The sequence below is a fragment of the Echeneis naucrates genome, chromosome 7, assembly GCF_900963305.1.
Source record: "Echeneis naucrates chromosome 7, fEcheNa1.1, whole genome shotgun sequence".
In the NCBI taxonomy this organism is placed as follows: domain Eukaryota; kingdom Metazoa; phylum Chordata; class Actinopteri; order Carangiformes; family Echeneidae; genus Echeneis; species Echeneis naucrates.
Genome location: NC_042517.1, coordinates 5,073,475 through 5,087,410, shown reverse-complemented (window position 1 = coordinate 5,087,410; position 13,936 = coordinate 5,073,475). Strand labels below are relative to the sequence as shown.

At 45.2% G+C, this 13,936-nt stretch overlaps 1 protein-coding gene across 1 annotated transcript in view; it reads left to right on the top strand.

Annotated features, from left to right (window-relative positions):
- camta1a (calmodulin binding transcription activator 1a) overlaps positions 1-12,808 on the top strand; it is a 114,171-nt gene extending 101,363 nt beyond the window's left edge. The window contains exons 9-22 of the mRNA XM_029506279.1: positions 5,530-5,616; positions 5,650-5,726; positions 5,892-6,088; positions 6,195-6,273; positions 6,422-6,770; positions 6,907-7,382; positions 8,003-8,181; positions 8,425-8,668; positions 9,544-9,615; positions 9,744-9,764; positions 9,900-10,099; positions 10,215-10,289; positions 10,652-10,682; positions 12,776-12,808. Of these exons, the coding sequence (XP_029362139.1) occupies positions 5,530-5,616; positions 5,650-5,726; positions 5,892-6,088; positions 6,195-6,273; positions 6,422-6,770; positions 6,907-7,382; positions 8,003-8,181; positions 8,425-8,668; positions 9,544-9,615; positions 9,744-9,764; positions 9,900-10,099; positions 10,215-10,289; positions 10,652-10,682; positions 12,776-12,808 (2,120 nt within the window). The remainder of the gene's footprint in view (positions 1-5,529; positions 5,617-5,649; positions 5,727-5,891; positions 6,089-6,194; positions 6,274-6,421; positions 6,771-6,906; positions 7,383-8,002; positions 8,182-8,424; positions 8,669-9,543; positions 9,616-9,743; positions 9,765-9,899; positions 10,100-10,214; positions 10,290-10,651; positions 10,683-12,775) is intronic.
- The last annotated feature ends 1,128 nt before the right edge of the window (positions 12,809-13,936 follow it).

Genomic DNA, 13,936 nt, shown 5'->3' with positions numbered 1-13,936 from the left:
AAACTGTCCTGCTTTCTGAGACAAAAAGCCAATACTGCATCACTCTATTAGTGCGATAGTAGATGACAGTAAATCCCAATAGTGTGCACTCTTGGCATTTTACCTACAACGTCACAATGTGTATCTATTCAGCGTTCAGACTGCTCATATTGACCTATATATCTGGGCAAATGCCAGTAGGTTAAGAGCTGCTGCACCTTCGTGACAGAACAGAAGAGTATCATTCAAGCACTGTGACCTTTGTTCGTGCTTATTGAACTTCAATATATGGTTGACAGTAAATAATTTCCCTGTGGAACACGTAGGGTGCATAAACTGTTGCTGTTGAGAAGAACGTAGGGCAAATTTGTGCTCCAGGCATGTGGCTGCTTTAACTTGTTAGGTTTTGGTTGGTAGTCTTGAAATTCTAAATGTTGACAGCACATCACAGCTCTTTAATGGGAAGGATTTCTGTAGTTTCTGTTGGCAAATTCTTCTAAGCAGCACGAGTAAAGTCAGTGTAAGGTAGAACACAGTTTCCCTCCAGGGATTAATGAAGTGATTCTCATCCTGAACATCTGACAGAGATGTCGGCACGATGTTTTATAACAAAAAAATCTGTAGTTTTATCAACCTTTTTTTTTTTTTCTTCTTTTTTAAAAAATATAGGGGGTTTGCATGGCTTTTCTGTGTCTAAGGAGTTTCCTGCAGGTGAACCAATTTCCTCTGACATTTCAGAGCCTCTTAGCATAAGTGCACAGGATCTCTCATTTAGCCGTTGTTCAATGAATTTGCGTGTTTGTGTGTTTTTGCCTTGTGATGGACCGACGACTTGTCCAGAGTGTACCCTGCCTCCGGCGCCACCCCCTGAAACCCAGAACAGTAAAAGCAGTAAGACAAATGGATGGATAGAATCCTCAAATAGATTTGATGCCATAAGAACAGATCACAAAGCAAATATGTCTTTATCTTGTACAATATTGTTGTTTTGTGCTGTTACCACTCTCCCTACATGAATAAGGAGGAAGGGAGAACCAAGAATAAACCTCAGCCAGTCATTACACACGGTCAAGTAAAGTTGGCCCAATCAACAGACGCCCATGTGTTCCAGCTGCTGCCAGATGGCCTGGCCCCTTCCTCGGCATGGTCACAAATACCAGCCCCTGTCAGTCGGCTCACACACCGAGACACAGACCGAGAGAGAAGCTGGCCTTAGGTCTTTCTGCTGGGCTGCATGTGAGAAGTTGACTGGCAGCAGAGAGATAATGACGTCCGGCACTAAATTGATTGGCATGAATACAACCATAGGTTCAGAAGTGAGGATTCAATTCTTCCTCCGACATCCTTGGAGAGCTGACTCTATGAATATGTTTATAAAACATACTGGAATAAAATGAGCGTGCCTTTTTCAATAAGGAAGGCAGTGTGTGATGATTAAGGGCCGGGGAACTGACAGAAACATAGACAATGATTCTAACACAACTAACTCTCAGTCTCTGCTGTTTGGCTCAAACCTAGACTGCTGTCTCGTGTTGCTATTATGTACAATGCTACTTTAACTCAGTATTTGACTGGTCCAAGGATGAAAATAAAATGAATTTTTATGTACCCACAGAGCCCACATGTTTCCAATATAAGAGGGCGCCATTAATAGTTTTCCTCTTGCTCTCATCCTTGACATTTTCAAGCAGGGACAGACAAGCTGCCTTTTTCTGCCCACTAACCTGACCCAGCCACTGAATTCTTCAACCTGTCTCAGTAACAACTCCTGCCTCGACATGTCCTCTCTCGACTGCCCTTTTTCTTCTGCTCCCTTTTTCTCCCCCTCTACATCACCTCCATCCTGTCCTCTCGTCTCATCTCAACTCATCCTTGTCCTGTCCTTACCTGTAATCTCTCCTGCTGTCTTCTTCCTCCCTTCAGCCTGTTCTCACTCCCACTGTGCTCCACTGTGTGTCAATAAACAGCCCTGTCCTTCCTCCCCTTATCCTTCTGTATGTCAACCTGTCGCACGAAGAAGTGCTGCCATGTCCCAGAGATGAGGTAGATCACACAGGTCAGGTCCGTGACGCTGTCTGGGTTGAACCCCAGTGCACATCTTGCAGATTCTTTGCTTTCTTATAATCTGGAGGACACCCATGTGCTTTGACAGAAGCTAGTTTTAAGCAGCAGCAGTGCCATAGTGACACCTGAGAGTCATCGCACGGGAAATCACACAACTGACTCTGTGGAGATCAGGCACCAGCTTCATCATGCAGACAGTTGCAGTATTCTGCTATGGCTCATGACTTTTCCTACGGAGCGCAGCTTCTACATCTATCTTACATGACCAGGTCATCGACCAGCGTCTGGTGGCTTCACAATTACAACGGCAGAAATTTACTGTAATGAGCCTGGGTCCCAAGGCAAATGACAGAATTACTCATTTGGGTTAGCAGTTCCAAAAGTTCAAGACCTTCGTCACAAAGTGTTATATGGAGTGTTTTAGTTCTTCACGATGTATAGTATTCATCGGTCTGTGTTAAAACACTGTTAAGTATTTTGCCAAAAGTGAGAGGTGGTGGTCCCACTTCTGTGGAGAGACAAACCGTTTAGCAACATAGTCGGTGCTTTTTCAAAAGGTGCACATAATTGTTATGTAACAGACTGTACCAAAAAAATCCTTCACTCTTAACTGTTTGCTGCGCTCATTAAAATAACCCAAAGTAGACACTACTCTGCACTCCACAGGATAACGCACACCAGAGATTACTTCAGATAGATAGACGTGAGAGCATTAATAAAGCATTCAAATCAGGGTAGGTCTTTTTACCGGAGAGGGAAAAATCCTCTCTAATTTTCTGTTCTTCATATTCAATTTGGAAGTTAGCAAGAGTCCAGATCCTGCAGATGAATGCAATAACAAAAGCATGAGGAGGATCTTTATTAAATCACCACTGAAGAGGGAATCTAGCTCATCCACACTTAGCCTGGCTTCAGAAGGCGCACTTGTGTCATGGCAGCTGTAATTTCAACGTTTTCAACTAATCACCTTTCGTTCAAGGATTCAAAACACAATGGGCGGTGCTGTTTTTTGCACCCTTGTTTAAAATAGCTTATCACAGTCTACTCTAAATGTGTGAGAGTGACCACGTCTGCTGCCACACACCGTCACAAGGGAGTAAACCAGAGAGTGGGAGGGCGTTCACAACGTCACCAAGTTGTTCCGGTTCTGTTTGGTTGCTCACCTTTCCTGTCTCCTCCCTCTCTCCTCCCACTCGTCTCTACCCCCATCCTCCCTCTGCAGTGGACGTGCATCGCATTTGGAGCAGCAGGCAGCAGGTGGAGATGACATCATCTGCACTGCAGCACACTGCAGCACTGGGTCTGAACAAAGACATGTCAGCCTACCGCTAACTCTTCCCTCTCTCTCTCTCCTCATCTCTCTGTCTACGTCTTTCCCCACCTGTAAGCCGCAGGGAGAGGAAGAGCACAGCCTTGTACCCCAGCAGTCTGTAGTCTTGTGACCTTTCTCAACCCCATGACTCCCCTCTTGACATGAGCACACAGTCTGGAGCAGGCTCTCCACTCCTCACCACACCTGTCTCAAGATGGTTCCCACATAGATAGGAACCAGAAGAGACATTTCAGCCTACTTCATTTGAGAGCATGCTCACACGGGGACGGAAGGCAGAGACCTCGTTTGAAAGGTCTCCGATATAAACAGTGCAGCATGTTGCCACAGACAGCAGCATCGTACCAGCCAGCGACATTATGTTTTCCTTTACAATCATAGCAGTTATTTGACCTCTTTTATGGTGGCTTATGGCAGGTTTTACTGTGACATTAGCTCTCCACGGAGCCCTGAGCCCCGACTGTCAAGATACCGTAAGGCGCAAATGTCACCAGATCGTGCTGTGAAGGTTCCCCACTTAGAGTCATTAGGTCCTCACCTACGGCGTCAACACTGAGAAAAAAGAGCGGGCAAAGTACACAAAAGAACAGCCAAGAAGATTTATGGACTCCATTTTTTCATTGTTTGCCTTTCGCTCACAATTTTTTTTTTTTTTTTTTTTGCTGGTGTACCGAGTCCTTCTCCTCCCCTTCATCAATAAGCCAATAGTACGCAGGCAGACCATACACACACAGCCATGTTCCTGTCGCCTAGTTACCGCTCGGCAGCAGGTTGCCACAGAAACGGCCTCATAGTGGCTAAATGGGGAATGCTAATGCAGTCTTCTATACTCCCTGCTGCAGTGGGCTCTCTGTGCCCATCCCATTCCACTGTCTGTGCACGGAATACTTTGTGTTTATGTGTAAATGTGTGTGTGCGGACCCACACATACTCACACATGTATTGCTTTTTAACATGAAAGTGAGTGTTTTTTCCGTGTGCGGTTGGAGAAAGTGGGGGGCCGAGGGGGTCTCAGTGTGCCTTGTGTCTTACAATTTTGCATTATTTAAATTGGAGGGTTTATATGTGTTAGGACTTTTTAATATTAGCCACTCAGATACATTTTGTACGAGGAGCAAAAGCTGGCAATTTCACAGTCTGCTTAATTTTCCAGTTGGACTCCAGTTATATTTTGCGCTGATTTAAATTTAAACATGTTTACTGTTCTGCCCTCTGCTCACTAAGGTCTTGCATTATGCAGCATGTTCTATATTTCTGACATGGAAAATAGATTGTCTTGTTGCAAGGTTGATAATGTGACCAGAGACAACCCATAAAACTTCGTTGACACTGGCTACAATGCAGTAGTTGCCTCCTAAGCTGTACGTAAAATACCTCCAGTCTTGTGCACCTGCAGCCATCTGGGATTTCAAGGACTCTGGGTAGGTTTAACGTGATTGATTCAGTACTGTCAGCTTTGTGGTCCTCCTAACGAACAGGCTCATGGAATGGAGGTGGGCTGGGACTCCTTGGCCATTATAGGCTGTACTTAATCAGCTGAAGAGTGCCTCTGCTGCTCACTCCCCCAGAGCGTGTCTGAAGCCCTGTATAGAAGCATGGACACATTTAACATGCACCCACTCACCAGCTAATCACTCAGGCTGTATTATAGCCTGATGTGGCCGTGTTCAAGTGGTGAAGGAAAGATGGCGGCAGGAGTTAATTGATGGGAGCCATTAGCAGATGATTGATGGACCTTAAAGATTATTTCAGTGAAGCCAATTGTTTTGATGAAGTTGGTTGATATATTTTAACTACCATTTTTGGGAGATTAATAATGATTAGCATGAGTTTGTGTCTTACAGGTGAAAGTAGGAAATTTACTCACCATCAGCGCTGCAGCAGCTCAGAAATGACTTTGATACATTTGCGTGAGTCTTGATTTGTACGCCTTATGATGTTAAGCCCCAAAGTCACTGCGACAGCCTTAATGCTGCTCAGAGCAACATATTTAGTGTGGCTTGTGGTGCAAATTGTGAGATAATTTGTCTTGTCAGGGCTCAGGGTTGTTTGTGTCGCTAACAGCAAAGACAAGCATCTTTGCTTTTCTTTACTTTTTTTTCCCTTCTACTTATGTGCTGAAGTGTTCTTCTTCTGTGTCCCATTGTTTTGCCCAGATAACCAGTTCAGAATGTCTATCCTGGAGCGCTTGGAGCAGATGGAGAGGAGGATGGCAGAGATGGCCAGCCACCAGCAGCCGAGCAGTACAGGGAGTGGCGGAGCTGGGGGAGGAACAGGGGGGACTGGGGGTGGAGGAGGGGGAGGCGGAGGAGGCGGAGGAGGTGGAGGGGGCGGCAACAACAGCCAGTCACAGGTAAAAGGCCACATCCCCCCTACTCATACGCCGTGCATTAAGATATGTGTGCATGTGACAGTACAGAGCAAGCAAAGCGTTGTTTGATAATTGCTTGAGAAATTAGCCCTTTTGGTTTGGTTGCTTAGAACAACAAATAACGACTTGCTCTTTTGTTTATGTGAGTGTGTATCTGGCCAGATGCAAGCGAGCAGCTCCTTTGAGAGCCGGGTTGTGGTGGTCTGTGAGAAGATGATGAGCAGAGCTTGCTGGGCTAAATCCAAACATTTAATTCACTCCAAGACATTCAGAGGGATGACACTCCTTCACCTGGCTGCAGGCCAGGGCTATGCCACTCTCATCCAAACACTCATCAAGTGGCGGTGAGAACAAAATACTCAAGATACTGTAATGCTGCTTTGGTTTGTAATTGATGTACGCCACGCTAAGTGACAGCCAGTTGTTGATTGTTTTCTGTCTTCCATTTAGCACCAAACATGCTGATAGTATTGATTTGGAGTTGGAAGTGGACCCTCTCAATGTGGATCACTTCTCCTGCACACCTCTGGTAAGAATGAACATCTTAATGAGCACTAATGGAATAAATCCTAGTTTGTGTGATCTGTTGTGAGAGAAACCTGTAGCTGATGTAGATTAAACAGTCTGTTGAAATGATGCCGCGTGATTCAACATCTTTAAATCTGCTCTCTCTCCAGATGTGGGCGTGTGCTCTGGGTCACCTGGAAGCGGCGGTGGTGCTGTACAAATGGGACAGACGTGCTCTAGCCATCCCAGATTCTCTAGGCCGCTTACCCCTGTCGATTGCCCGCTCTCGTGGCCATACCAAACTGGCTGAATGTCTGGAACAGCTACAGAGAGAAGAGCAGCAGCCACCGGCCCCTCTACCACCCACAACTCGCATGTCTTTCTCCCCAGGTCCGGATGCCCCCACCACAGACAGCTGGATGGTCAGCTGGGCAAACGACAGTGTAGTCGCACCCAGTGGCAAGAAAGGAGGTCCTGCCACCACCACAACCACATCCACCACCACCAGCCTCAATCCAGGTCAGGAAGGTTCAGTTCTCACATGGCTCTTACATTTGGAAGATAAATCAGTAATAAAAATAGCCTGTATCTTCTGTTAGGCTGCAACTGTCAGTGTATTAGAGAGCCAATTCTTACATTTTCTGTTTTTTTGCAGACTTGAGACGGCCCAGATCAGAGCCCTCCAACTACTACAGCAGCGAGGGCCAAAGAGACCTCCCACTAGCTAAAAAACACAAACCCAACCCAGAACTCTTTCAGACTCGGCCCGACAAGGCCATGTCTGTTCCTCTGAGCCTGGAGCAGCAACAGCTCCACAAGCTGTCCTCTAGCCCCAAGAGCCTGTCCTCAGAAGGCCTCAGCTCAGAGAAGGGCCTGTCTTCTGGAGGCAGCACAGGGACAGCCAGATGGACCTCAAGAGAGATGTTCTCCAGCAGTGGCCTGGGAAGGAAAACGCTGGGGGTCAGTGGAGGCGGCAGCTTGGGGAAGGAGAAACTGGTCAACCGGTTGCGTCAGCGAGAACAGCTAGGGATGCTCGTCATGGCAGATAGAGAGATGGCTGATGCAGAGCTGCTAACCTATCGGGACGATCTGGAGAATCAGGACTGCCTCACACAGATGGATGACCTGCAGGTGATTTTAAAAAATAAACAAGCGCTAACTAGGTCTGCTAACTGTGCCGAACCTGGCACGTGAACAGCAGAAATGACAACTACATCGAACGAATCTATTTTTAAAACATTTTTTTGCAAAAGATGAAGCCTTCATGCAAATACATGTACTAAGCAGATATGGAAGGATGGATAGTCAAGCTTCCTGTTAAAGTACCATGCCACACAGAGCTACGCAGTCACCAGTGAAAAAAGCAAGATGGCATTTAAACGGGTCATAACGGTACCACACAACCTCTTTTATGCCTGCCCTCTCCATTTGTTTGGCAATATTCACCAGCCTAATCTGGCACTCTGTTAATGACCAGCGCTGCATAATAAATTCTCTCTATTGATCTACTTCTACAGTTATGAGAGCCTTCTAACCATCCATCTGTGTCTAAGCACTCTTCCAACCCTGATGGAAATGCTGGATTCATTTTAGCAAATTGCAGTATCACTCAAATTGATATCAGGTCCAACTTTTTTGCAATAGAAGGAAACAGTCATACATGAACATGAACATACATGATCATGTATAGTCACTGAATTACATGTATGCATTTCGTGGTAAGGTCATCTCTGTTTGTCTGAACAAAACAGGTCAACATGATGACTCTGGCAGAGCACATCATCGAAGCAACGCCAGAGAGAATCAAGAGGGAAAACTTCACTGCTGCCGACTCGGTCCCCTTGGACACATCAGGGGTCAGCAACACCATGAACTGGCTGGCCAACTACTTGGGAGACGTGGAACAGCTGCCGAGCATCATACACTTACGGTAAGGAGTGCTGTCAGGCAGGAAACAGCAGAGATGCATTTTAAATAGCCAACATGTGAGTATATGTAGCATATACATGTCCTGCTAACTGCTTTTTTTTTAAAATCCTTTCACTGTATTATTGTCTGAAACACTTCAGTTTCTGGCAATGCATAGACTGTGCATAAAAATGTTTTTGTTTTTTTTTTTAACCAATTTTAATAAGCCAATAATAAGGAAGTGGACCTCATATTCTTTCTACAGATCTCTTTATAACGAGCCCCTGACCCCATCGTCCAACCCCAGCCTCAGTCCTGGTGGGTCTCCGCTGAGAGAGGGGTCCCTGGAGAGGTCCACCCTTCCCTCCCCAGCTGACTGGAGCGAGTTCATCAATGCTTCCAACAGCAAGGTGGAGCGAGACCTGGCCCAGCTGACTCTGTCAGATCCAGAGCAGAGAGAGCTCTATGAGGCTGCCCGCCTAGTCCAAACTGCTTTCCGCAAGTACAAGGTACAGGCCTGGCTCTCAGGTGCCGTGTGCTGTGTGCTGTGTGTACTGCGGCCCACAGTGGCAGGGCTGTGCTCTTAGAACTGGAGTAATTAGACAGCTTCGTTTTGGGCTTTTGGGGAGATGTTGACAAGTTTATTTGGTTCCAAGCTCCAGAGCTCTGATTGTTGCAGTAAAGTTCATGGTTGTGATGTGTTTCCTATAGACATCTTTTAACTGGAGATACTCTGTTTTTTTAATCACCCTTAACATTATTCACATTCTGTATTTCTGTTTCTGTCTCATCCTGTGTTTCTCTGCTCATCTGCACATGACAACATAAACAAAGAAATAAACAAATATGTCCCTGTGGTTTCAGCATGGCAAGGTAGCTTGAGCAGAGCATGGCCTTGCATAGAGGAACGATGCATTGTCCTCTTATTCCCTACTCCAATTAGACATGATTAAGTTTATGTTCTCCTCTCTCTCTCTCTCTCTGTCAGTGAGGTGTTTGGAGCCTGCTACTGCCTGTTTTAACCTAGCTCTCCACACACCAGCCCCCAACGCCCCCCCCCAAGCACCCTGCCCGATCCCACTCCCCAACTTCCTACCCTACCTCCCAACTATATGAGTTTTCCTATGACAAACTGTTTTCCCCTGTTGTTTACAGTCATCTGTTGCACCAGCTGATACTAAGGTGGACCTTTGGCTCTCTGTTGCTCCACAGCTTACCTCCTCATGGGAGGCCAGTCCACCATGGGTGGATTCATGCCAGGGTGGCATTCAGATGCCAGCCACCAGGAGACGTCAGGGAGACTTGACAGATCAACTAGTTTCCTGTGTAGAGAAATGCAGGTACTACTGTCACCTCTGACCTATCCCACTCTACTCTCCAACAGGGACGGCCGCTCCGAGAACAACAGGAAGTAGCTGCTGCCGTTATTCAACGTTGTTACAAGAAATACAAACAGGTAGGAGCCGCAAAATGTTGGTTGCATCTTTTTAAAGGCGGGACTATAGATTTGTCTCATTACTCAAGCTTTTCAGCGTTTTTTGACGTTAATACGTCATTCACAATCTTTCTCCTTTTCTTTGCAAGCTAACATGGATAGCCTTGAAGGTAAAACATTTTCACTGAGCTGAAATCATTGCCGAACTTCAGATTGCACTCCTCTACGACAGTGTGATCCCATAGCGCCACTGGAGCATTCACACGCAAACACGGCATGACATATAGCTTTGTTCTTGTCAACAGTATGCACTTTATAAGAAGATGACGCAGGCCGCCATCCTTATCCAGAGTAAATTTCGCAGCTACCATGAGCAGAAGAAGTTCCAGCAGAGCAGGAGAGCCGCTGTGCTCATTCAGCAATACTACCGCAGCTACAAGGAGTTTGGCAGGCTGAAGCCCCACCACCGCGGGGCGGCTGCAGCGCTGGTGCAGCACAAACTGAGGTAGATTCCCAGCTATATCTTAAGGCCAAATACCGGAATATTCACAGTCCTGTGTGGCATCCTCCAGTGCTGCTCCACAAACACATGACATAGATGTCTATATGGTGTTTTACAGAGGTAGTCTTCTCACAAAGAGGCAGGATCAAGCTGCCAGGAAGATCATGAGGTTCCTACGTCGTTGTCGCCACAGGTAGACCCCAACACTGACAAACGCACATACCAGCATACACATATAAACACGCACAACATTTTCCATAAGTGAAACATCACTTGTGGTTGGTTCGTGGTCTGAGCTAATTGGTAAGACATGCTAGAGACTACCACTGATTTCATGATTTTTGTCCATCTCTCGATTATTCTCTTGACTCGGTTTGATGTTTTTGATATACCTTTGTTGGAAAAATTGGGTGGTTAGAAATGTCTCCAACACCTAAGCCCCACCCCCCTCCCCCTCTCTCACTGTATTTGGCCCCCACCTGTCCTCGCCCCCTCCTTCACAGTGCCTACTGTGTGCTAATAGCTGTCTGGTATTGTTTTGCTGTTTATGCCAAGCCCCTTGATGGACCATAGACTGTTCAAGCGGGTGAGTGCAGCCTCAGCAACTCAGTTCGTGCCTCTCTCACTCTCTCTCCCTCCTTCCCTGTTTATTCTGTATGCCTCTCCCCCCTTCTTATCTCCCAGTCTATCTCTTACTCTCACTCTTTAATAATACAATTATCTCCTCCTGAGGTCTCAGCCTTCACATTCTCTCCTTCCTCCCTTCAGTCTGATTTTCTCTTTTGCTCTTGCTCTCTCTCTCCCACCCCTCCACCCACTCTGCCTCCTTCTCCATCACTGTTGCTTGATGCCTGCTTGCATGAAGGCTGCCAACTGGAGCCACAGGTGGACTGAGAAGCTCAGATTTAGAGCAGAACCTATCTTAAACTAACAAAGTGCTTATGAATGACAATGTCACCGCAACACTTAACAGGCACTTCTCTGACTCTGTTTATCTCTGTCTTTCTCTCCTCGGAAATTAATTTTTGTTTCATGATTGTTTTGATTTTTTATTTTATTTTATCCTTTTTATTGTTGGGTTTTTGTTTTGTTTTAGTTTTTTTGTTTTTTTTTTTTTTTTCCAAGTCATTTTTGGTTTTGTGTGGTTATGCAGATAGCCAGTTTGAGAGAGCCGGAGGCTTTTACTCAATCATGTTTTCTTCTGCTGCATGTCAAGTGGTGACTACTATGGGCCTTGCTCTTCTACCTTCAGGCATGCTATGGGCCTGCTGTTTCTCAAGTAGTTGTCTGTCTTTCTGATTGGCTGTGTGTCCTGTTTCTAGCCACTCAACAGACTGAGAGGAGAACTTATTCTGTCTAATTTCCACTTCATTAAAACGGTGTCAAACTGATTAATGGAATATTCCCATTGGTTCATCAAAACAAAACAGAAAAATACAGTGCGAAAAGAAACAGCTGAGTGGGGGTGGGGGGGGGTTATGAACACCATAGAGCATGTATACAAGTCTGAGCATTTGATTCTTTTCACAAATTTTGAAAACTCCTTGCTGTTGACATTCATGTTACATGTCTTTAACCGCTCCTTATTTGCTGTATACTGTCCTAAATTAGGGCGCCTGTTCTCAGAGCAGGCGATTGCCGATGTATCCGGCGCCCGTTGCAGGCTCCTCTGCTACACTGTGATAATAGTTTAAGAAGCTGTGATGGCATATAGGTCACAGCGAAAAAACAAACAATAGCTTCATTCACCCACTGGGACGACAGCACAGAGCTTTAATGGTTTCATGCCTCCAGGGAGTACACCAGCTCAGCACAAGAGGATGCGGCGCACTCACAAAAACACACACACACACATGCGCGCACCATATCTAACCATGCATCCCCCCTCCGTGTGCCTCTCTTCAATACATAAATGGTGCAGTATTTACCTTCTGCTAAGATCTGCTAGAGTAGGACTCAGTACACGGATGGTAGTTGATGTGTTAAAATCAATTTTTAGGTCAGAATTGTTGTGTACTCAACAAGCTGACCACATGTTGCTCACACACACCGCCAGTCTCTGGCTGTATTACTTCGTGGCAGAGCAGACAACGCATTTCTGGACACCAGTTTGTTCTTTTAGTTTTTAGTTGACAAAGTGGCCTCCTCTAGAAGAATAAACTTAGTCCAATGATTCCTTCCTTCATTCACAAACTAGACTGAAAAATTTAGAAGATAATCAGACGACAGCGCGTTAATGTCATACAGCTGCATTTTTCAGGGCCGTGGTTTCAGGCTAAGTGTCATTTTGAAATTAGTTATATCAATTTAGGGTAATGAAGTATAATGGCTATATCATTACCATATTGTTTTGGAACATTTAACATTTAAAATGAGATTTCTTGTACTTATTTTGTCACAGAAGTGCACAAATGTAATTAATTATTGATATAGTAATGATATTGTAATTGTGCCATAATTATCCTATTTTGTTCATTCCAAAGTGCCAGTTCAGCTCAACCCTGACCAACATTTTCTTTCACAGACCAGCTGTAGTTCCTGATGATCTGGGCTGACTTGTTGTTGTTCTGATGGTTCTGGCTGAGCAGTGTGATGCTGTTAAGCCTGTGTGTGTGTCTTGATGAGCTTGTGAGTCACGGCTGCCGTACTCACGGACACCCGTCTTTTCCTGTGTTCCAGGGTGAAAGAATTGAAAAGGGCCAGGGAACATGAAACCCCTCAGAAGAGCCCCCTCGCGATGTGACATCACTCTCCTGACTCCTCTTTTCTTTTTCGTTTGTACCCGAGATATTTTACAAGAGAAATGGGAAAAAAAAAACATCAATGCAAGCACTGCAATTATTACTACATCTGCAGTGTCACAGGTTCAACTACTATTACATGTACAACAGCATTTTTTCACATATCTATTCTTTCCACTGACTTGATTTTGTTCGGAGAGTGGCAACTTCTACGGGATTATAAACTCTGAGGGTCGGGGTGGGGGGGTGCAGAACATTTGCTTCATGGCATTTTTTGCACTTTTTCATGGATTGCTTTGTCTTTTTTGGATATGAAAAGGTTTTTGGGTGATCAAGGAAGTGAACACAGGACATCTCCGAGGAGGTCATTCACACGTGAGGACCTGAAGAGACGTACATTAAGGCTGCTGCAGAAGATCTCAGAGGATAGGGAGAACATGCAGAAACACTCTGGGCTCTAATTGTGTTTCATAATTTTTTAAGTGACCAATCAATTCATCTGAAGAAAGTTTTTTTTTTTTTTTTTTTTAACCAAATATATTGGCAACCCACACACTCACTTCTCTCCACTGCTGTAGATTATATAATATTCAATTTAGCTTAAAAGCTCCTCCTGTTCCACTGTGGTCTACCCCACCAGTCTGCCCACATGGGTGGAACTACAAATGAATGTAGTCGGGGGGGTTAAAACATGCAGATGCAGATGGGGGAATGAATTGTTTTGCCATTACTTAAAAAAAACCCTATGCTTTAGCATATATATTGTCACTTTATTACTTGAATTTGTTCCATGCTGTCCAATGTATTTGTTCCATCAAGTCCAATGTATTGATGATCTGTATCTTCAGACTCTATGTTGTTAAACCGTGCCAAGAAAAATGCATGACTTCTTGGCAGGAAAAGTCTTTGCTTGTGTGCTTATGGTCTAAGTCTTTCAGCCTAACCTATGATTTTTTTCTTACGTTGCCACCCAAGTGGTTCACATTCCCATCCTCTCCGCCATGAGTTCGACCATCTCAGTAATGAAGCTATCCCTCTTTTGTCCTGTTCCTTTTGGTTTTGTTTCAGTTTGCCTCGTTTGCGCCTCTGAATCTTTAAA